The following is a 24,496-nucleotide window of genomic DNA, read 5'->3' on the forward strand; positions in this document are numbered from 1 at the left end:
TTTTGAACAAACAAAATACTCATGCAGTATTCAGGAACAACAAAAACATCAAATAAAACCACATTTTTTATATTCTCAAGTTCCCAATTTTCTTTATTTTAGCTCGAGTACCATTGTGATGACCAGCGGTACGTTTTAACTCAAAAATATCAACAACATTAACCATCATATCATATTATCTATATTATCTGAAACAGTTATGTGCTGATTAGCACATGAATCAATAATACACCCTTTTTTATTTTTAAAATGTTCAAAAAAATGAGCAATAAAGTATTTTCTAAATTACTATTAGATATAACACTTGAGTTAAAGAAACTACCAACCATAATGGCATAAGTACCACCAGTAGAGGGTTTTTCATTGATCAAACTTAAAAGCTTAAGCAGTTGTTCATTTTCAAAGAAACATGAGAATGATTAGCTATGAGACTTTCAGAAACACTACCTTTATTAGGAGAGATTTTATTAGAAGAATTATTATACTTTTAATTTTTTTTAAACCTTCTGTTAAAATTGAAAGGATAATCAATAATTTCTAAATATTTTTCAATAGTATGATTAATATTGTTACATTTTTTCCGTTTCAAATAAAGACTAGGTCCTGTATTAAAATTTGTATTATTAGTATTCCCAGTCAATCACTCAAAGAAATAGACCCATTACCACCAATTTTATTAGGATTACCACTATTATTCTAAAACACAAAAGCAGTGCTTTGAGGTTTAGATACTTTATCATAATTAGTAATCCCTATCCCTATATGTGATTCCTCTCTAAACACAACAACATAAGCAACTTTTACATCAGATTATGGATACCTTAACAACAAATTACTTTCGATCAATCGAAGCATACTCATCATTTAAGCTCGCCAAAAATTGCATCAACTTCATAACCTTAGCATGTTCTTGATGACTTGTTACAGCAACACAAGTGCAGGGGGTTAACTTTTCCATTTGTTCATAGCGTTTCCATAAAGTTACGAGTTGATGATAATACTCAAAAAAGTACTATCACTATGATTTAAAAAATTAATTATATTATAAATGTTAAAATCAGATATCTATCAACTTTGTCATAAATTTTTTTAATTCTCTTCACAAAACTAATACATTAGTTGAAAAATTTGTCCTGAATGGAAGTCATTAGAAACACAACCAATAATCTAGGATAAGAAAATAAATTACATATTTTCCATTAAGAAGCAAGAACAGGATTATCAACACTTTTGGCAACAGAACCATCAATAAAACGGTTTTATTTTAGTAGCTAAAGCAAGTAACAGATATCTACTCTACTGTTCTAATACGATGTTAAAATTGTAATCGTCTTCAAGTACAACAGTAGATTCAAACAATATCTAAAGAATCTTATTTAAACCTTTAAATCTTAAACGAATCAAAACCAGAATATCAACGAATATAAAACTAGAATCACTATGGTCTGCTAATAATCAAGATCACAAGAGAACTTCAAAGAAGTGAATCAACCAACTAACGGAAATTGAATCAAAAAGAACCACTACAAAAAAGTTGGCAATTTCTAACGATTTTAAAATCATTTTTCCACGCTTAAAAGTGCACTAATTATAATTTTTAACACTTCACGTTGGTGTGAAAAATATTGGTGTTAGAAAACTTATTCAATTTTTAACACTTGTTTGCGTTATCAAACACATTCTATTTTTACACGTATAAATGTTAAGAAATAACTTCTTTATGACACTTACAAGTGTTAACAAATACCTTCACTTTATGACACTTACAATTGTTAACAAATACCTTCACTTTATGACATTTACAAGTGTTAAGAAATAACTATTTTTGACACTTATCAATGTTTAAAGATAGTTACTTTTCAACGCTTATCATTGTTAAAAATATAACTATTTTTTAACACTTATAAGCTAATTACCTGCAGGAACCAATATGCAAGCTACAGAGAAGCTACAGAATGCAAAAATACATACATGCACGTGTACAAATTAAACCACCTACAGTAACATTATCTATAACAAATTTTCACAAAAAATATAATCTATTTCATATTGCAAAATTCATTACAAGAGTAGCATAGAGAATAAAACAACACATTTTAACTAAGAGCAAAATAACACAATTCCTCCACTGATGCTAGATCACAAACACAACCCAAGAACAAGCAACTCAACAATCTTAGAATCTTCTCCACAAAAGTATCATCATATTTATACTCTCACTTTTTATAAACACAACATTTTACTGTCAAACTGGACTACCTGCAACAAATAAAAATATATTAAATCATATACAATCAAGTATGAACCGGAAAACCAAATAACTAACAAATACAATTGTAGTTGACTTTTGCTCACCTTTTACTTGCTACCAAGGTTATAATCATTTATCATATCAGAGGGACTAAATCAAGGTTGTTGACCAAGTTTCACTTTGACTGATTTCCGGGTGATCCCTGTTTTGACCGATAATGCAAGTAAATCTCGAACCGTGCTTTGATCGAGTATCCACAGAGTACTCACCGACTAAACATTACTAAGTAGTATATACGCTTTGGGACATTTTCAGCCCTTTGAACAGTTATCTTTAAAACTTTCTTTCTTTCATTTTACTCACATGATCAGACATAAAAGAGAACAAGAATCTAAACACCCTTAACATACCTTGGCATATATGCTTAGTTTTGTTCACGGTATTCCTTCCCATGTTGCAGAACCATTATATGTGCCTTGAAACGCAGTTCTAAACACCCTAAGCTCGCCGGTACACTCATCAACTTTCTGTTCCATAATTTTCAGTTGTTTACTTTGAGCTTCAATCTGCTTACTTTGCATTTCAATTTGTTTGTTTTGCATTTCTATTTGTTTGCTTTGCATCTCAATTTGTTTGTTTTGATAGTTCACTTTATCTGACAGAAAGCGATTTTCCTTTGTTACAGCTTCACCTCTCACTTTTCTCGTATCATACGCAAATTTAGTCACTTGCGATTTCGTTACTCCAGCTCCATGAAAACGAGCTCGTCCAGGCCTATTTGGACCCATAAGTTCCATCATCACCTCTCTTGCAATTTCTGACTGTTTTTCATGATTCATTGGCTCGGGAATACCAACTGCTAGTACTTTTACTTTTTTAGAAACTTCAGATCTTGCTTTAACCTAAGATTTTCAAATTCATAAAAGAAAGGTACATCAGATTTGTTAATTAGACCAATACATTATATTCGTACATCAGATTTGTTAAATTTTAACCATCGGTACATCAGATTTGTTAAATTTTAAGTTATAAACATATATTTTTCCAAACAGTTTGTAGTGTCTTATAAAACACACAAAAAAAAAAAAAAAAAAAAAAAAAAAGTTGGAAAACTTTAAATACCATGAGCTCTCTCGACATGTCGGTAACATAGGACCCATCTTTCTTTTCATGAGAAAGTCCAAAAAACTCGAGATCATTAGGCTCTCTATTGTGTTTCAATTTCTATGAATCAAACAAAAATTTGTCAAGACTTATGAACATAAGAATCTAAAAAATTCAAGTTCATAAGTTTATACTTACAAATTCATCTCTCTTCCTTGCATAGCTACAACCGCCGGTAGTGTGACTATGAATTTGGTCTGCTCTTGCTCTCTTCCCGTTAAGTGATAGTTTTTAAAGTTCATTTGAAGACAAGATAGTAAATAACAGTAAAGCTTTCAAAAAATGTGGTGGGCTGAACTTGACATCTTATCATCAACAGAGTCCACTTAAAAACTTAAAAAGATTGAAACTTTATTCAATTTGTATCTAATTCTTGACTACTAAGTGTTTTGAATAGTAAATAAGGGGTCAAACCCGGTATTGTTATACAACTTGAATAAATACCTTTCTAGCAGATGACCGGACGAATTCCATTGAGAATCTGTAAAGTTAGGTGGCGCGTTGATCAAGTCAAGCCCATCCAAAAGCTCATCCTCTGTATATACTCTCTCTTGTGCAACATCATCACCCATGTTATTTAGTTTGTTTAGTTCTTCAGAAACTGATTTAAACAACTTTGTCTTTAGATTAGACTTTACGCTTCTAAATGCGCGATCCCAAATAGAAAACAAAACTCTGTCCATATTTTCACTTTGAGGTAAGCTGAATCTCCTCTGCAAAAATCACAAATTAATAAGAATAACAACAATTAAACTATGTACATACAGTTAACTATTTGACGTGTCATTATATAGCTACCAACAAAGAAAACAACAAACTTCTTCCCTGTACAATCAAAAACATATTTTCTTAACACAGTAAACAGAAAGTTGTTGTCCTCTTATAAAAATCTTAGATGAAATTCGAGTCATTTATAACCGAAGAAAAGGATATAAAAAAACACAATAAAACACAATAGTAGTACAACAGTTTGGGAAAGGAATGAAAAAAGAACAAGATAACTGAGATTTTGGGGACCAAGGTTTGGACTCCAAAGTAACCACATGCTTAGAATATAAACCGTGACCCCATCTACTTGTTTCAGTCAACCTCATAGTTACACCCCACTGTAACTGAATTGAAACTAAGGAAAAATACAGTAAACTTCATATTAGTTTAACTGTTGTGATGGGGTCCTCAGAGCGAAGGCAAGCGCATCAAATACAGTAAAATATTATGCCAAATTATTTTAGACACTACACAAGTACTTTCAAAGTTTTTAAGGAGTAGCTGCAACCAGTTTGTAGGTTTTATTGCCATTGACTACAAACTGGCAATAAACTCTCTTACCCGGAGTTCTTCTAGAAGTGTAACACCACGTTCTATCTTGCATTCTCGCCAGTCTCTAGCGCTAGGGAGACCCGTGTTCGGTTGTTGGAGAAGATGGGTCATGAACCTAGTACACAGACCTCCAGAAGATTTAATTGGTTGATCAAAATCATTTACATGAACTAGAATCTTCTCCCCTGCATTAAGCAAATAAACATCTTTCGTTCTCATCTTTACGACCCTGGTTACATTTCCTTGCTCATCTATATGATTTTAGAGATCTCATTAGATAGAATTAACACAATTATTTTATAGCTACTATATAATATATAATTTTAATTTACCTATGATCTCAACCTCGTTTTGCAGCCTTTTTCATAATCTTTTTCAAAACTGGAAACATGACTAGAAAATTCTGAATGCAAACTTGTGGTGGATGGTTCAGAATGCAAACTTGTGGAGGATGGTTCAGAATGCAAACTTGTGGTGGATGGTTCAGAATGCAAACTTGTGGAGGATGGTTCAGAATTCAAAGTTGTCGCGGGTGGTTCAGAATGGCTACAAGACGATGAGGAAGAATACTTTTGGCGAATAGCAGAAAGAAAAGGAGGTCGAGGTGTCTGAAGGAAAACTGATGCTTGCTGAGATTGAGATTGTGCTGAAAAAAGTGATGATCTTGCGTGTTTTTGCATTGCTGATCTTGATGCATACATGTTCCAACTGTAACAAGTAATAAGATAAAACATTAGTTTAACAAAGCTAAGTTAACATTTAATCCGTTTTATCTGTTTCAATTTTATAGCATATTTAAAGTAAACCCATATGATATAAAATAACTAAATCAAACCTTTAGAACAGCAATACCACCAGACATCTTATATAATTACAAATAAAACTAAGTGACAATTCTTGAAATTGATCAAACCTCAAAAACATATTACAATTAACAAATGGTCAAACTACACATTCTTACAAATCATATCATATCATCTATCCTAGATCAACTTGGTGCCTCGGTTTCGTCATCAATGATTGGAATATCAATAGGCATGCATTGAGTGTACGAGTTATCATCATCATCCCCATTTAGATTGGTCCCCATGTCATATGTATCCCTTGGTTTAGTCATTATTACATGTGACCATCCAATATCTTTCATATCATCTATATAGAACACTTGCTTAGCTTGAGAGGAAATTATATAAGGGTCATCTGTTAATTTTTCACCGGTGTGTATTAGCGGTCTAGAAAAATTAACTAGAGGAAACCCATATTTATCTTTCTTTAATCCTTTTGAAGGCCTTATGTCAACCCAATCACAACGAAAAAGCACCACTTTGTAACCACGACAATATTCTAGCTCGATAATGTTGGTAAGTTTGCCATAATAATTCCCTCCTTCAACTTCAACACAAACTCCTGAATTTTGGGTCTTCTTTGACTCTTCACGTCTCCTTGTAAGAAATCTAAAACCATTCGTGATGAGTCCACTATATTGTCTAGCAATGATGTTTGGACCCATAGAAAGGGATATCACTTCTTCATCAAACTTGTTTTTTTCTAATAAAGAAACCTACCATTTTTCAATAATAATAATATTGTCAATGTTATGCTCCAAAATATTGAAACTTCAATAAATTGTAAAAGTTTAAAACCTGATGTTTAAGCCACATTGGAAATTCCTCAACAATCAATTTCCCCATCGTCTTTAAATCTATTTCTTTACTCATACAGGCTTGTTTTTCGTTCAAAAATTGACTACAAGAAAAAAATAGAGATTTTATATTCTATAGTACATTATATAACACTCAATCCACAAATAGGTTAAAATGATACTTACTCGCGAAAAGGTAGAACTTTACTATGGTTTAGTAACACATAGCGATGTGCTTGGCTTAAAGAATTGCTATCAAGCTCAATAACTTCAACCTTACCAATACTACGACCACCTGAATTAAAGATGTACTTCTCTTTACCAAGAATATTGTCATCATTTCTAGGAGGGCGATTAAAACGAGTCTCTACACCTTCAAAATATCTTGAGCAAAAATTAAGGCATTCTTCCTTAACATACCCTTCTGCAATTGATCCCTCGTGTTGAGCCTTATTGCGAACGTATGATTTTAATAGCATCAAGTACCTTTAACATAAAAGATACAACAAATAAAGATATATGTGAAGGTGGGAAAAGGTTTAATTTTAGAGAAAGAGCAATTACCGTTCGACGGGATACATCCATCTATAATGAACAGGTCCACCAAGCTTAGCCTCAGAAATCAAGTGGATAGTTAAGTGGACCATGATTGTGAAAAAACTAGGAGGAAAAAGTCGCTCCAACTGTAGTGACCCAAACTTTTCCATGTTTATATATATTAATTGAGATTGATATTTACATGATTAAATGTTTCCAACATGTTAAGCAATCAAACTTGTTAAGACTTGATTAATTGAAATATGTTTCACATAGACAATTGACCACCCAAGTTGACCGGTGATTCACGAACGTTAAAACTTGTAAAAACTATATGATGACATATATATGGATATATATATATAGTTAACATGATACTATGATAAGTAAACATATCATTAAGTATATTAACAATGAACTACATATGTAAAAACAAGACTACTAACTTAATGATTTTGAAACGAGACATATATGTAACGATTATCGTTGTAACGACATTTAATGTATATATATCATATTAAGAGATATTCGTACATCATAATATCATGATAATATAATAATTTAAAATCTCTTTTGATATTATAAACATTGGGTTAACAACATTTAACAAGATCGTTAACCTAAAGGTTTCAAAACAACATTTACATGTAACGACTAACGATGACTTAACGACTCAGTTAAAATGTATATACATGTAGTGTTTTAATATGTATTCATACACTTTTGAAAGACTTCAAGACACTTATCAAAATACTTCTACTTAACAAAAATGCTTACAATTACATCCTCGTTCAGTTTCATCAACAATTCTACTCGTATGCACCCGTATTCGTACTCGTACAATACACAGCTTTTAGATGTATGCACTATTGGTATATACACTCCAATGATCAGCTCTTAGCAGCCCATGTGAGTCACCTAACACATGTGGGAACCATCATTTGGCAACTAGCATGAAATATCTCATAAAATTACAAAAATATGAGTAATCATTCATGACTTATTTACATGAAAACAAAATTACATATCCTTTATATCTAATCCATACACCAACGACCAAAAACACCTACAAACACTTTCATTCTTCAATTTTCTTCATCTAATTGATCTCTCTCAAGTTCTATCTTCAAGTTCTAAGTGTTCTTCATAAATTTCAAAAGTTCTAGTTTCATAAAATCAAGAATACTTTCAAGTTTGCTAGCTCACTTCCAATCTTGTAAGGTGATCATCCAACCTCAAGAAATCTTTGTTTATTACAGTAGGTTATCATTCTAATACAAGGTAATAATCATATTCAAACTTTGGTTCAATTTCTATAACTATAACAATCTTATTTCAAGTGATGATCTTACTTGAACTTGTTTTCGTGTCATGATTCTGCTTCAAGAACTTCGAGCCATCCAAGGATCCATTGAAACTAGATCCATTTTTCTCTTTTCCAGTAGGTTTATCCAAGGAACTTAAGGTAGTAATGATGTTCATAACATCATTCTATTCATACATATAAAGCTATCTTATTCGAAGGTTTAAACTTGTAATCACTAGAACATAGTTTAGTTAATTCTAAACTTGTTCGCAAACAAAAGTTAATCCTTCTAACTTGACTTTTAAAATCAACTAAACACATGTTCTATATCTGTATGATATGCTAACTTAATAATTTAAAACCTGGAAACACGAAAAACACCGTAAAACCGGATTTACGCCGTCGTAGTAACACCGCGGGCTGTTTTGGGTTAGTTAATTAAAAACTATGATAAACTTTGATTTAAAAGTTGTTATTCTGAGAAAATGATTTTTATTATGAACATGAAACTATATCCAAAAATTATGGTTAAACTCAAAGTGGAAGTATGTTTTCTAAAATGGTCATCTAGACGTCGTTCTTTCGACTGAAATGACTACCTTTACAAAAATGACTTGTAACTTATTTTTCCGACTATAAACCTATACTTTTTCTGTTTAGATTCATAAAATAGAGTTCAATATGAAACCATATCAAATTGATTCACTCAAAACGGATTTAAAATGAAGAAGTTATGGGTAAAACAATATTGGATAATTTTTCTCATTTTAGCTACGTGAAAATTGGTAACAAATCTATTCCAACCATAACTTAATCAACTTGTATTGTATATTATGTAATCTTGAGATACCATAGACACGTATACAATGTTTCGACCTATCATGTCGACACATCTATATATATTTCGGAACAACCATAGACACTCTATATGTGAATGTTGGAGTTAGCTATACAGGGTTGAGGTTGATTCCAAAATATATATAGTTTGAGTTGTGATCAATACTGAGATACGTATACACTGGGTCGTGGATTGATTCAAGATAATATTTATCGATTTATTTCTGTACATCTAACTGTGGACAACTAGTTGTAGGTTACTAACGAGGACAGCTGACTTAATAAACTTAAAACATCAAAATATATTAAAAGTGTTGTAAATATATTTTGAACATACTTTGATATATATGTATATATTGTTATAGGTTCGTGAATCAACCAGTGGCCAAGTCTTACTTCCCGACGAAGTAAAAAATCTGTGAAAGTGAGTTATAGTCCCACTTTTAAAATCTAATATTTAGGATGAGAATACATGCAGGTTTTATAAATGATTTACAAAATAGACACAAGTACGTGAAACTACATTCTATGGTTGAATTATCGAAATCGAATATGCCCCTTTTTATTAAGTCTGGTAATCTAAGAATTAGGGAACAGACACCCTAATTGACGCGAATCCTAAAGATAGATCTATTGGGCCTAACAAATCCCATCCAAAGTACCGGATGCTTTAGTACTTCGAAATTTATATCATATCCGAAGGGTGTCCCGGAATGATGGGGATATTCTTATATATGCATCTTGTTAATGTCGGTTACCAGGTGTTCACCATATGAATGATTTTTATCTCTATGTATGGGATGTGTATTGAAATATGAAATCTTGTGGTCTATTATTATGATTTGATATATATATAGGTTAAACCTATAACTCACCAACATTTTTGTTGACGTTTTAAGCATGTTTATTCTCAGGTGATTATTAAGAGCTTCCGCAGTCGCATACTTAAATAAGGACGAGATTTGGAGTCCATGCTTGTACGATATTGTGTAAAAACTGCATTCAAGAAACTTATTTTGTTGTAACATATTTGTATTGTAAACCATTATGTAATGGTCGTGTGTAAACAGGATATTTTAGATTATCATTATTTGATAATCTACGTAAAGCTTTTTAAACCTTTATTGATGAAATAAAGGTTATGGTTTGTTTTAAAATGAATGCAGTCTTTGAAAAACGTCTCATATAGAGGTCAAAACCTCGCAACGAAATCAATTAATATGGAACGTTTTTAATCAATAAGAACGGGACATTTCAGTTGGTATCAGAGCGTTGGTCTTAGAGAACCAGAATTTTGCATTAGTGTGTCTTATCTAGTTTGTTAGGATGCATTAGTGAGTCTGGACTTCGACCGTGTTTACTTGAAAAATGATTGCTTAACAAATTTTGTTGGAAACTATATATTTTTAACATGTGAATATTATGTGATATATTAATCTCTTAACGCGTTTGATATTATGTGATAGATGTCTACCTCTAGAACAAGTCCCATTGACTCACCTAATAATAATGAAGAGTCAAATGTAAATTGGAATGATTCGTGGACTGATTCACAAGTTCCCGAAGAGGAACCGGAAGAAGAGTCGGAACCGGAAGAAGAATCGGAACCGAAAGAAGAATCGGAACCGGATGAAGAAATAGAACCGGTGGGGGAAATAATAAAACGGTTAAGTAAAAGAAAATCCTCAACCAACCGACCAAGGTTAATTATGGTCAATGGTGTTTCCGCCAAGGAAGCAAAATATTGGGAGGATTACCAATTCTCTGATGAATCAGATTCCGACGAGAATTCCGATGATGTTATAGAAATTACCCCAACTGAATTTAAAAAGGCAAAAGAAAATAATAAGGGAAAGGGCATAAAAATAGAGAAATCTAATTCCAACCCCGATGAACTTTATATGTATCGTCAACCCCCGAAGTCCTTAAGTTGTAACAATGACCCGGGAACCTCTAAACCACTAGGTTTTTCTAAACCAATGTGGAAAATAATAGCTAGTATTAGGAAAACATCATATATCCCTAGAAACTTGGCAAAACGAACCAAAACCGAAGAAGAAGAAACAAGCGAGTCGGAATAAGATAGTCGTATTCGTGTGGTGTAATATATGTAATATAGTGTGCTTATGCTTTATGATATATGTAAAAATTGCTTGTATTAATAAGTATTTTTTTTTATGAATCTAACTCTTGTCTATTTTACAGTATAAAAACACAAAATGGATAGACAACCCAATATTTTAAGAGACCTACCCGGAGACATGATTGATGAAATCTTGTCTAGAGTCGGTCAGAATTCTTCGGCACAACTATTTAAGGCGAGATCAGTTTGTAAGACATTCGAAGAACGTTCCAAGAATGCCTTGGTTTATAAAAGGCTTTCGTTCGAAAGATGGGGGATATCACATTGGGAAATCCATAAATTACGATGTGTTTACTTTGACGCATATATTGCGGGGAACCCAAATGCTATTTTACGCAATGGGTTAAGAAATTATTTTGACTCAATATATCCGAATATTGGACTTCGTGATTTAGAAAAAGCGGCTAACATGCATCATAAAGAAGCATGTTATGCTTACGGATTAGTAATGTTCGCTTCTCACCAAAGTGAGAACAAGAACATCGGGCTACAACTATTAAACAAAACGTTCCCACAAGTGACGGAGTCGGTAATTGGGGTAAGAAATGAGGTTTTTAGATTGTTACGGGACTGTTGGACATTACGTAACCCTCGTCCCTTTGACGACGTTACAACACGCTGTCTTATCAACAGCCATAACGGTTATGTTCCACCAGACCAAGGATGGGAAGTAGTCCTAGTAAAACCAGAATGCATGACTTGTTTCTGGACGTATGAATTACGTGTCTTTATTGCCTTTGCTGAACGACTTGTGTACTAGCTAGAATTATCTTCACAACTATCTTGTATCAAAGTTATTGTGTGCTATATTTCATGCTTTATGTAAAATAAGCGGTATTGTAAGTTTGTAAAATATTGTATAAAAGTTTGAATGCGAAATATTATTATAATCAGTTTTTCATATAGAATTGTAGTAGTTGAATTGTATATTAGCTACTAAGTATGAACTTGACGGGTAGGTACTACCCGAATTTAAACTTATAAAACGCTAATATGAAGAAAAAGCTTTTATAAATGAGTTCATATTATGCTACGAAATACTATTAACTACTCTTAATATTCTGTATGATTAACTTGTTCCATTTGACTATTTTGAAGGAAATGGCACCGACTACTCGACATACCGTGAATATGAATGAAGAGGAATTCCGTACTTTTCTAGCTTCAAACATAGCCGCAGTACAGGCTGCGCTACATACCAACAATAACCTTGGATCTAGCAGTACAGGAAATCGTGTAGGATGCACCTACAAAGAATTTACTGCCTGCAAACCTTTGGAATTTGATGGAACCGAAGGACCGATCGGATTGAAACGGTGGACCGAGAAGGTCGAATCGGTGTTTGCCATAAGTAAGTGTACTGAAGAGGACAAAGTGAAGTACGCTACGCATACCTTCACAGGTTCTGCGTTAACATGGTGGAATACCTATCTAGAGCAAGTGGGACAAGATGATGCTTACGCACTACCGTGGTCAGCATTCAAGCACTTAATGAACGAGAAGTACCGTCCCAGAACTGAGGTCAATAAGCTCAAGACAGAACTTAGAGGGTTACGAACCCAAGGATTTGATATTACCACGTACGAAAGACGATTCACAGAATTATGCCTATTGTGTCCGGGAGCGTTCGAAGATGAGGAAGAGAAGATCGACGCGTTTGTGAAAGGATTACCGGAAAGAATCCAAGAAGATATAAGTTCACACGAGCCCGCCTCCATACAACAGGCATGTAGAATGGCTCACAAACTAGTGAACCAGATTGAAGAAAGAATTAAAGAACAGACTGCTGAAGAGGCCAATGTGAAGCAATTCAAAAGAAAGTGGGAGGAAAACGGTGATAAGAATCACCAATACAACAACAACAATAATTACAACAATAATCGCAACAATTATCCCAACAATCGCAACATCAATCGCAACTACAACAAACGACCCAACAACAACAACAACAACAACAACAACAACAACAACAACAATAACAGCAACTACAACAATCATCCCAACAACAATAATAACCGCAACAACAACAACAATCAGAAGCAGCTATGCCAAAGGTGTGAAAAGTATCACACGGGGTTCTGCACCAAATTTTGCAACAAGTGTAAAAGAAATGGTCATAGCACGGCGAAGTGTGAGGTTTACGGACCAGGGGTTAATAGAACGAAAGGAACAAATGGTGTCGGAACAAGTAATGGCGGAGCAAGTAGTGTCGGAGCAAGTTACGCCAATGTAGTTTGTTATAAATGTGGAAAACCGGGCCACATTATTAGAAATTGCCCGAACCAGGAGAACACGAATGGACAAGGCCGCGGAAGAGTTTTCAATATTAATGCGGCAGAGGCACAGGAAGACCCGGAGCTTGTTACGGGTACGTTTCTTATTGACAATAAATCTGCTTACGTTTTATTTGATTCTGGTGCGGATAGAAGCTATATGAGTAGAGATTTTTGTTCTAAATTAAGTTGTCCATTGACGCCTTTGGATAGTAAATTTTTACTCGAATTAGCAAATGGTAAATTAATTTCAGCAGATAATATATGTCGGAATCGAGAAATTAAACTGGTTAGCGAAACATTTAAGATTGATTTGATACCAGTAGAGTTAGGGAGTTTTGATGTGATAATCGGTATGGACTGGTTGAAAGAAGTGAAAGCAGAGATCGTTTGTTACAAAAATGCAATTTGCATTATACGAGAAAAAGGAAAACCCTTGATGGTGTACGGAGAAAAGGGCAACACGAAGCTACATCTTATTAGTAATTTGAAGGCACAAAAACTAATAAGAAAAGGTTGCTACGCTGTTCTAGCACACGTCGAGAAAGTACAAACTGAAGAAAAGAGCATCAATGATGTTCCCGTAGCAAAAGAATTTCCCGATGTATTTCCGAAAGAATTACCGGGATTACCCCCACATCGATCCGTTGAATTTCAAATAGATCTTGTACCAGGAGCTGCACCAATAGCTCGTGCTCCATACAGACTCGCACCCAGCGAGATGAAAGAACTGCAAGGCCAATTACAAGAACTTTTAGAGCGTGGTTTCATTCGACCAAGCACATCACCGTGGGGAGCTCCTGTTTTGTTTGTCAAGAAGAAAGATGGTACATTCAGGTTGTGTATCGACTACCGAGAGTTGAACAAACTTACCATCAAGAATCGCTACCCACTACCGAGAATCGACGACTTATTTGATCAACTACAAGGCTCGTCTGTTTATTCAAAGATTGACTTACGTTCCGGGTATCATCAAATGCGGGTGAAAGAAGATGATATTCCAAAGACTGCTTTCAGAACACGTTACGGTCATTACGAGTTTATGGTCATGCCGTTTGGTTTAACTAATGCACCAGCTGTGTTCATGGACCTTATGAACCGAGTGTGTGGACCATACCTTGACAAGTTTGTCATTGTTTTCATTGATGACATACTTATTTACTCAAAGAATGACCAAGAACACGGTGAACATTTGAGAAAGGTGTTAGAAGTATTGAGGAAGGAAGAATTGTACGCTAAGTTTTCAAATTGTGCATTTTGGTTGGAAGAAGTTCAATTCCTCGGTCACATAGTGAACAAAGAAGGTATTAAGGTGGATCCGGCAAAGATAGAAACTGTTGAAAAGTGGGAAACCCCGAAAACTCCGAAACACATACGCCAGTTTTTAGGACTAGCTGGTTACTACAGAAGGTTCATCCAAGACTTTTCCAGAATAGCAAAACCCTTGACTGCATTAACGCATAAAGGGAAGAAATTTGAATGGAATGATGAACAAGAGAAAGCGTTTCAGTTATTGAAGAAAAAGCTAACTACGGCACCAATATTGTCATTGCCTGAAGGGAATGATGATTTTGTGATTTATTGTGACGCATCAAAGCAAGGTCTCGGTTGTGTATTAATGCAACGAACGAAGGTGATTGCTTATGCGTCTAGACAATTGAAGATTCACGAACAAAATTATACGACGCATGATTTGGAATTAGGCGCGGTTGTTTTTGCATTAAAGACTTGGAGGCACTACTTATATGGGGTCAAAAGTATTATATATACCGACCACAAAAGTCTTCAACACATATTTAATCAGAAACAACTGAATATGAGGCAGCGTAGGTGGATTGAATTGTTGAATGATTACGACTTTGAGATTCGTTACCACCCGGGGAAGGCAAATGTGGTAGCCGATGCCTTGAGCAGGAAGGACAGAGAACCCATTCGAGTAAAATCTATGAATATAATGATTCATAATAACCTTACTACTCAAATAAAGGAGGCGTAACAAGGAGTTTTAAAAGAGGGAAATTTAAAGGATAAAATACCCAAAGGATCGGAGCAGCATCTTAATATTCGGGAAGACAGAACCCGGTATAGGGCTGAAAGGATTTGGGTACCAAAATTTGGAGATATGAGAGAAATGGTACTTAGAGAAGCTCATAAAACCAGATACTCAATACATCCTGGAACGGGGAAGATGTACAAGGATCTCAAGAAACATTTTTGGTGGCCGGGTATGAAAGCCGATGTTGCTAAATACGTAGGAGAATGTTTGACGTGTTCTAAGGTCAAAGCTGAGCATCAGAAACCATCAGGTCTACTTCAACAACCCGAAATTCCGGAATGGAAATGGGAAAACATTACCATGGATTTCATCACTAAATTGCCAAGGACTGCAAGTGGTTTTGATACTATTTGGGTAATAGTTGATCGTCTCACCAAATCCGCACACTTCCTGCCAATAAGAGAAGATGACAAGATGTAGAAGTTAGCACGACTGTATTTGAAGGAAGTCATCTCCAGACATGGAATACCAATCTCTATTATCTCTGATAGGGATGGCAGATTTATTTCAAGATTCTGGCAGACATTACAGCAAGCATTAGGAACTCGTCTAGACATGAGTACTGCCTATCATCCACAAACTGATGGGCAGAGCGAAAGGACGATACAAACGCTTGAAGACATGCTACGAGCATGTGTTATTGATTTCGGAAACAGTTGGGATCGACATCTACCGTTAGCAGAATTTTCCTACAACAACAGCTACCATTCAAGCATTGAGATGGCGCCGTTTGAAGCACTTTATGGTAGAAAGTGCAGGTCTCCGATTTGTTGGAGTGAAGTGGGGGATAGACAGATTACGGGTCCGGAGATTATACAAGAAACTACCGAGAAGATCATCCAAATTCAACAACGGTTGAAAACCGCCCAAAGTCGACAAAAGAGCTACGCTGACATTAAAAGAAAAGATATAGAATTTGAAATTGGAGAGATGGTCATGCTTAAAGTTGCACCTTGGAAAGGCGTTGTTCGATTTGGTAAACGAGGGAAATTAAATCCAAGGTATATTGGACCATTCAAGATTATTGATCGTGTCGGACCAGTAGCTTACCGACTTGAGTTACCTCAACAACTCGCAGCTGTACATAACACTTTCCACGTCTCGAATTTGAAGAAATGTTTTGCTAAAGAAGATCTCACTATTCCGTTAGATGAAATCCAAATCAACGAAAAACTTCAATTCATCGAAGAACCCGTCGAAATAATGGATCGTGAGGTTAAAAGACTTAAGCAAAACAAGATACCAATTGTTAAGGTTCGATGGAATGCTCGTAGAGGACCCGAGTTCACCTGGGAGCGTGAAGATCAGATGAAGAAGAAATACCCGCATCTATTTCCAGAAGATTCGTCAATACCTTCAACAGCTTAAAATTTCGGGACGAAATTTATTTAACGGGTAGGTACTGTAGTGACCCAAACTTTTCCATGTTTATATATATTAATTGAGATTGATATTTACATGATTAAATGTTTCCAACATGTTAAGCAATCAAACTTGTTAAGACTTGATTAATTGAAATATGTTTCACATAGACAATTGACCACCCAAGTTGACCGGTGATTCACGAACGTTAAAACTTGTAAAAACTATATGATGACATATATATGGATATATATATATAGTTAACATGATACTATGATAAGTAAACATATCATTAAGTATATTAACAATGAACTACATATGTAAAAACAAGACTACTAACTTAATGATTTTGAAACGAGACATATATGTAACGATTATCGTTGTAACGACATTTAATGTATATATATCATATTAAGAGATATTCGTACATCATAATATCATGATAATATAATAATTTAAAATCTCTTTTGATATTATAAACATTGGGTTAACAACATTTAACAAGATCGTTAACCTAAAGGTTTCAAAACAACATTTACATGTAACGACTAACGATGACTTAACGACTCAGTTAAAATGTATATACATGTAGTGTTTTAATATGTATTCATACACTTTTGAAAGACTTCAAGACACTTATCAAAATACTTCTACTTAACAAAAATGCTTACAATTACATCCTCGTTCAGTTTCATCAACAATTCTACTCGTATGCACCCGTATTCGTACTCGTACAATACACAGCTTTTAGATGTATGCACTATTGGTATATACACTCCAATGATCAGCTCTTAGCAGCCCATGTGAGTCACCTAACACATGTGGGAACCATCATTTGGCAACTAGCATGAAATATCTCATAAAATTACAAAAATATGAGTAATCATTCATGACTTATTTACATGAAAACAAAATTACATATCCTTTATATCTAATCCATACACCAACGACCAAAAATACCTACAAACACTTTCATTCTTCAATTTTCTTCATCTAATTGATCTCTCTCAAGTTCTATCTTCAAGTTCTAAGTGTTCTTCATAAATTTCAAAAGTTCTAGTTTCATAAAATCAAGAATACTTTCAAGTTTGCTAGCTCACTTCCAATCTTGTAAGGTGATCATCCAACCTCAAGAAATCTTTGTTTATTACAGTAGGTTATCATTCTAATACAAGGTAATAATCATATTCAAACTTTGGTTCAATTTCTATAACTATAACAATCTTATTTCAAGTGATGATCTTACTTGAACTTGTTTTCGTGTCATGATTCTGCTTCAAGAACTTCGAGCCATCCAAGGATCCATTGAAGCTAGATCCATTTTTCTCTTTTCCAGTAGGTTTATCCAAGGAACTTAAGGTAGTAATGATGTTCATAACATCATTCGATTCATACATATAAAGCTATCTTATTTGAAGGTTTAAACTTGTAATCACTAGAACATAGTTTAGTTAATTCTAAACTTGTTCGCAAACAAAAGTTAATCCTTCTAACTTGACTTTTAAAATCAACTAAACACATGTTCTATATCTGTATGATATGCTAACTTAATGATTTAAAACCTGGAAACACGAAAAACACCGTAAAACCGGATTTACGCCGTCGTAGTAACACCGCGGACTGTTTTGGGTTAGTTAATTAAAAACTATGATAAACTTTGATTTAAAAGTTGTTATTCTGAGAAAATGATTTTTATTATGAACATGAAACTATATCCAAAAATTATGGTTAAACTCAAAGTGGAAGTATGTTTTCTAAAATGGTCATCTAGACGTCGTTCTTTCGACTGAAATGACTACCTTTACAAAAATGACTTGTAACTTATTTTTCCTACTATAAACCTATACTTTTTCTGTTTAGATTCATAAAATAGAGTTCAATATGAAACTATAGCAAATTGATTCACTCAAAACGGATTTAAAATGAAGAAGTTATGGGTAAAACAATATTGGATAATTTTTCTCATTTTAGCTACGTGAAAATTGGTAACAAATCTATTCCAACCATAACTTAATCAACTTGTATTGTATATTATGTAATCTTGAGATACCATAGACACGTATACAATGTTTCGACCTATCATGTCGACACATCTATATATATTTCGGAACAACCATAGACACTCTATATGTGAATGTTGGAGTTAGCTATACAGGGTTGAGGTTGATTCCAAAATATATATAGTTTGAGTTGTGATCAATACTGAGATACGTATACACTGGGTCGTGGATTGATTCAAGATAATATTTATCGATTTATTTCTGTACATCTAACTGTGGACAACTAGTTGTAGGTTACTAACGAGGACAGCTGACTTAATAAACTTAAAACATCAAAATATATTAAAAGTGTTGTAAATATATTTTGAACATACTTTGATATATATGTATATATTGTTATAGGTTCGTGAATCAACCAGTGGCCAAGTCTTACTTCCCGACGAAGTAAAAAATCTGTGAAAGTGAGTTATAGTCCCACTTTTAAAATCTAATATTTTGGGATGAGAATACATGCAGGTTTTATAAATGATTTAAAAAATAGACACAAGTACGTGAAACTACATTCTATGGTTGAATTATCGAAATCGAATATGCCCCTTTTTATTAAGTCTGGTAATCTAAGAATTAGGGAACAGACACCCTAATTGACGCGAATCCTAAAGATAGATCTATTGGGCCTAACAAACCCCATCCAAAGTACCGGATGCTTTAGTACTTCAAAATTTATATCATATCCGAAGGGTGTCCCGGAATGATGGGGATATTCTTATATATGCATCTTGTTAATGTCGGTTACCAGGTGTTCACCATATGAATGATTTTTATCTCTATGTATGGGATGTGTATTGAAATATGAAATCTTGTGGTCTATTATTATGATTTGATATATATAGGTTAAACCTATAACTCACCAACATTTTTGTTGACGTTTTAAGCATGTTTATTCTCAGGTGATTATTAAGAGCTTCCGCAGTCGCATACTTAAATAAGGACGAGATTTGGAGTCCATGCTTGTACGATATTGTGTAAAAACTGCATTCAAGAAACTTATTTTGTTGTAACATATTTGTATTGTAAACCATTATGTAATGGTCGTGTGTAAACAGGATATTTTAGATTATCATTATTTGATAATATACGTAAAGCTTTTTAAACCTTTATTGATGAAATAAAGGTTATGGTTTGTTTTAAAATGAATGCAGTCTTTGAAAAACGTCTCATATAGAGGTCAAAACCTCGCAACGAAATCAATTAATATGGAACGTTTTTAATCAATAAGAACGGGACATTTCACCAACTCACACAATGTTTGCACAACTTGATACTCCATTTTTTCTAATTCGCCAAGATCAAGAACTTTAGAGCATAACCCTTTGAATAAGGAGCAAAAATCGGACACCACCTTAACTACTCGAGATTGTGCTCTTGAAAGCATGGAAATTCTTAATGCAATCGGCAAAATGTCTTGCATTAAAATATGACCATCGTGACTCTTAAGATTAAAAAGCTTACGATCTCTCAAACTTACACCCCTTGAAATATTTGAAGCATAGCCATCAGGAACCTTTAGTTTTTTCAACACTTGTAAAAAGTTGGACTTCTCAAGATTAGACATGGTGTAAGATGCTGGTGGCAAGTATGTCTTTCCGTTAGGATGTTTTTTAATGTGCAGGTCATTCTGTATTCCCATTTCCATAAGATCTTTGCGAGTATCTTCATTATCTTTAGTCTTCCCATCAATATTTAGTAAAGTTCCAAGAAGATTATCACAGACGTTTTTTTCTATATGCATAACGTCTAAGTTATGTCTGAGTAAATTATACTCCCAATATGGCAAATCAAAAAATATACTCTTCTTTTTCCATAATTGGTTTTCACCATCAATATCTTCTTCTATGAAACTTTCTATACCCTCAAAGGTACATGACTCCTCATTTGCTATATCTGTGTGAAGAGTATTACTTTTTGTAGAACCAACATCATCCCTTGTCCTCTTCTTGGATTTAAGAGACTTCCCATACATAAAACTCGAACCACTTAATTGTTTCAATATATCCGACCCTGTCAACCCAATTGGAGGTCCTTCATTCTCAATTGTACCATCAAATTGATCCATTTGAAGTCGATAACTGTGATTTTGGTCCAGCCATCTACGATGACCCATATAGCAGAACTTTTTCCCATTCCTCAACCAAATTGATCGAGTAGAGCTCAAGCAACATGGGCATGCGACACGACCCTTGGTGCTCCAACCAGATAAGTTAGCATACGCTGGAAAATCATTCACGGTCCACAAAAGTGAAGCTTTCAACTTGAACCATTCTTTAGCAAACGAATCGTACGCATCTACACCTTCCCATAACAATTTAAGTTCTTGAATTAGAGGTTGTAGATAAATGTCTATATCGTTTTCGGGACCTTTTCCCCCTGGAATAATCGATGAAAGAATAAAAGATTCTTTTTTCATGCATATCCAAGGAGGTAGATTATAAGGAATTAGCACCACGGGCCATGTACTATATGACGAAGTCATAGTACGATAAGGATTAAATCTGTCACTTGCAAAACCAAGCCTCACATTACGAGGATCTGAGGCAAATTCTGGATATCGAGTATCGAATGCCTTCCAAGCAAGACCATCGGCTGGATGTCTTAATTTTCCGTCTTTAGTTAGACCCGTATTATGCCACCTCATATCCTTTGCCGTTTTCTCTGACATGTATAATCTTTTTAGTCGTGGAATTAAGGGAAAATAGCGAAAAACTTTAGCCGGCTTTTTTGACTTGTTTGACTTTGAACTTTCAATCATTTTTTCACCAACGTCGCTTTCATATCGTGGAGCTTTACACACGTGACATGATTGTTGACCTTCTCTTTCTCCCCAGTACAACATACAATCATTAGGACATGCATCAATTTTCTCATAACCAAGTCCTAGATCTTTGGTTAGTTTCTTAGCTTCGGTCACAGATGATGGTATTGAAGTAAGATGAGGAAATGTGTTCTTTAGAAGCTCTAGTAACATACCAAAAGACTTGTCAGATATGCCACCGATACATTTGACATGATACAAGTGTAATGTAAAGGATAAACCGGAATACTTGCAACCAGGGTATAGTTCCTTGTCACATTCTTCTAATAACTTTTTATATGTATCACCCTTAACATCGTGATCAGGATTTTGATCATTTTGTTCAGGTTCACTAATATCTCCATCAATGGTTGAATCTATTTCTTGTTCATTTTCAAAAGACGGAGAACTTACACCTATGGCATCGTGAATCATACCTCTTATGTCATCTTGACCAAAAGACGTTTCTTGAGCAAAACTAGGATGAGATACTGATGAAGGTATTACGTGTTCCCCATGAAACGTCCATTTTGTGTATCCCGGTAAAAATCCATAACGTAATATGTGAGCATGGACAGTTTCAACACATAACCATTTAAAATTACAACATTTACGACATGGACATACAATTTGTCCTCTAATAGATTTAGCACGAGCAAAATCAATAAATTTCAAGACTCCATCTTTGAAAGCGTTACTTTTTATTTGAGCTTGAATCCAACTTTTGTCCATGATTTCACCTTAATTACCTAAAGATGTCCAAACAATGTTTAGAACACTTTTTTTCTTATAGTATTTAACCTCTTATTTCACAAATGCATAATCAAATGAGTGAACAAGGATGTCAAAGTTTCAAATACCTACACACTGTATCTAATCTCAAACTCATCACTCATGAACTCGCATTCCTTTTAAAAAAGTGGTAGCAGACAAATATGATTAACCAAAGCTGACTTATACTCTTGGTTCAGGTATATAAACTATCACCAATAATGAGTTACAGGTCAACACTCTGCTCAGTTCAACAAGTTTCACAATATGATTTGTTTTTTTATTGTATTTTGAATTTATCAGGTTGACAACTCACAAAAGAGATCAGATAGATACAAGTATGCAACATCAAACAACAATATATTTTCATAAACGTAACCCTAGATTCAATTATGCATATCTACCTTCTATATAAAAGAACCTACATACAAATTTAATAAATCTCATGAACATGTTCAAAACTTCAAACATCTAACTCATTACTCAGTAACAGAAACGAAATTTAATTGTACTCCAATAATCACACACAATCATGGATACTAGCTTATGAATCAGATTCGAAATTTAATTGTACTCCAATAATCACACGCAATCATGTAGTAGATATGAACACATTAATTACTCCTATATAGATACAATTAGATGTGACGATAGATACAATTACCTGAGCAGAAACAGATGTTGAAATCAGGTGAAGAAGCAACGAAACGAGCGAATGTGAGGGATGGATTTAGGAGTTTATTCAACGTAATATGAGGGATGGATTTGGGGATGAGAATTGGATTTGGGGATGGATATGAGGGTTTGGATGGATTTGGGGATGGATACGAGGGTTTAGATGGATTTGGGGATGAAAATTGGATTTAATTGAACCAAGGAATTGACCGGTCCAAGTTTAGAGGCTTGTAACTTTGTCTGACTTTTTAACGCTTTTTTGTGTTAAAGAATTTCAATTTTTCAACGCTTTTAATCGTTATAAAGTGCTGAGTTTTTTGACATCCAAAAGCGTTGGAATATAATTAGTACACGTGAATAAACTTTTTTCATCTATAAACGTTACAAATTGCAAAATATTGCCATGTTTTATGTAATCGTGAAAAAAAAAACGTTAGAAAGCAAGTATTTTTTTGTAGTGAACTTGAGCAAAATTACAAAATTAATGAAAATAGGGTTATGTGTAACCCTAATCTGGATTCAGGCTTCATACTATATGAATGAGAACATGGCATAAATGCTCCTTTGACTTCTTTCTTAAAAACAGGCATGAACTTTAACAATATTTTCATTTAGCCACCCTCAAGACAAGATATCAGCATAAATAATCCTTCTAGATTCCAGGATACTCTTTTTAAGCCCTTCAACTTATTAACGTGAAAACTAATCTTACAAATTAAAAAGTCACATTTATGTTTCAAAATAAGTTTGGTATAATATTATTTTTTTGAGCAAGTCCCTTCAGGGAGGTCCGATAAAATTGAAATGATTTTACAGAGAAAATTAACATGACCCTGCACAAGGATAACACATACACATCGAGAAATGATCCAAGTTATCTTGAGCAAGGTCCATAAACATGTTCTAATTAAAGTGTACATCATCAAATATTTAAAATACAATCCAGATATAAAATCATAGATATTTCTAAAATTGGTCAATTCCAAATAACAAATTCCGCATGTCGCATATTTAAATATATTGATTGATAAGTTGCCAATATATAGCTTTCGTGTCACCATCTATACGAAACAAATGTCGTATCTTTTACATGTGTGTTTATGTAGTCCACACGCATCTACAGAAATATAATTTATGTAAGCGTGGCAAACGTATTGCCAGTCACAAGGTGTCACGTAAGTCAATTTCTTAACTACTGTTTTATTATATTATATTATACATATACATATATACGTAATAGACAAAAGTTATGAATAGTAACTAGAGATATTTTTGAATTTTCACAATTTTTTTTATTTTAACTAAATT

The 24,496-nt window shown here is 33.9% G+C and overlaps 1 protein-coding gene and 1 non-coding gene across 2 annotated transcripts; one reads left to right on the plus strand and one right to left on the minus strand.

Annotated features, from left to right (window-relative positions):
- Positions 1-5,067: 5,067 nt before the first annotated feature.
- Positions 5,068-22,474, minus strand: LOC139887638 (uncharacterized). Its single transcript, XM_071870710.1, has 6 exons — positions 20,186-22,474; positions 6,942-7,060; positions 6,564-6,863; positions 6,379-6,481; positions 5,788-6,296; positions 5,068-5,443 (listed from the first exon to the last, which is right to left on the minus strand). Exons 1-6 carry the CDS (start codon positions 22,472-22,474, stop codon positions 5,068-5,070), a joined length of 3,696 nt encoding a protein of 1,231 aa, XP_071726811.1.
- A 1,488-nt stretch (positions 22,475-23,962) lies between these two features.
- LOC139895499 (U6 spliceosomal RNA) lies at positions 23,963-24,067 on the plus strand. The gene has a single exon (XR_011775937.1). It is a non-coding gene; the product is annotated as a U6 spliceosomal RNA (small nuclear RNA).
- Positions 24,068-24,496: the final 429 nt, after the last annotated feature.

Source organism: Rutidosis leptorrhynchoides, chromosome 2, assembly GCF_046630445.1.
Source record: "Rutidosis leptorrhynchoides isolate AG116_Rl617_1_P2 chromosome 2, CSIRO_AGI_Rlap_v1, whole genome shotgun sequence".
NCBI lineage: Eukaryota > Viridiplantae > Streptophyta > Magnoliopsida > Asterales > Asteraceae > Rutidosis > Rutidosis leptorrhynchoides.

What these genes read in the sequence shown, in the direction of transcription:
- LOC139887638 (XM_071870710.1), bottom strand. Translation starts at nt 22,474, where the DNA reads ATGGACAAAAGTTGGATTCAAGCTCAAATAAAAAGTAACGCTTTCAAA. An exon ending in TGCAAACATTGTGTGAGTTG is followed by an intron (nt 7,061 to 20,185) that starts GTGAAATGTCCC and finishes GGGTCACTACAG; the next exon opens with TTGGAGCGACTTTTTCCTCC. An exon ending in GGGGATGATGATGATAACTC is followed by an intron (nt 5,444 to 5,787) that starts GTACACTCAATG and finishes TACTTGTTACAG; the next exon opens with TTGGAACATGTATGCATCAA.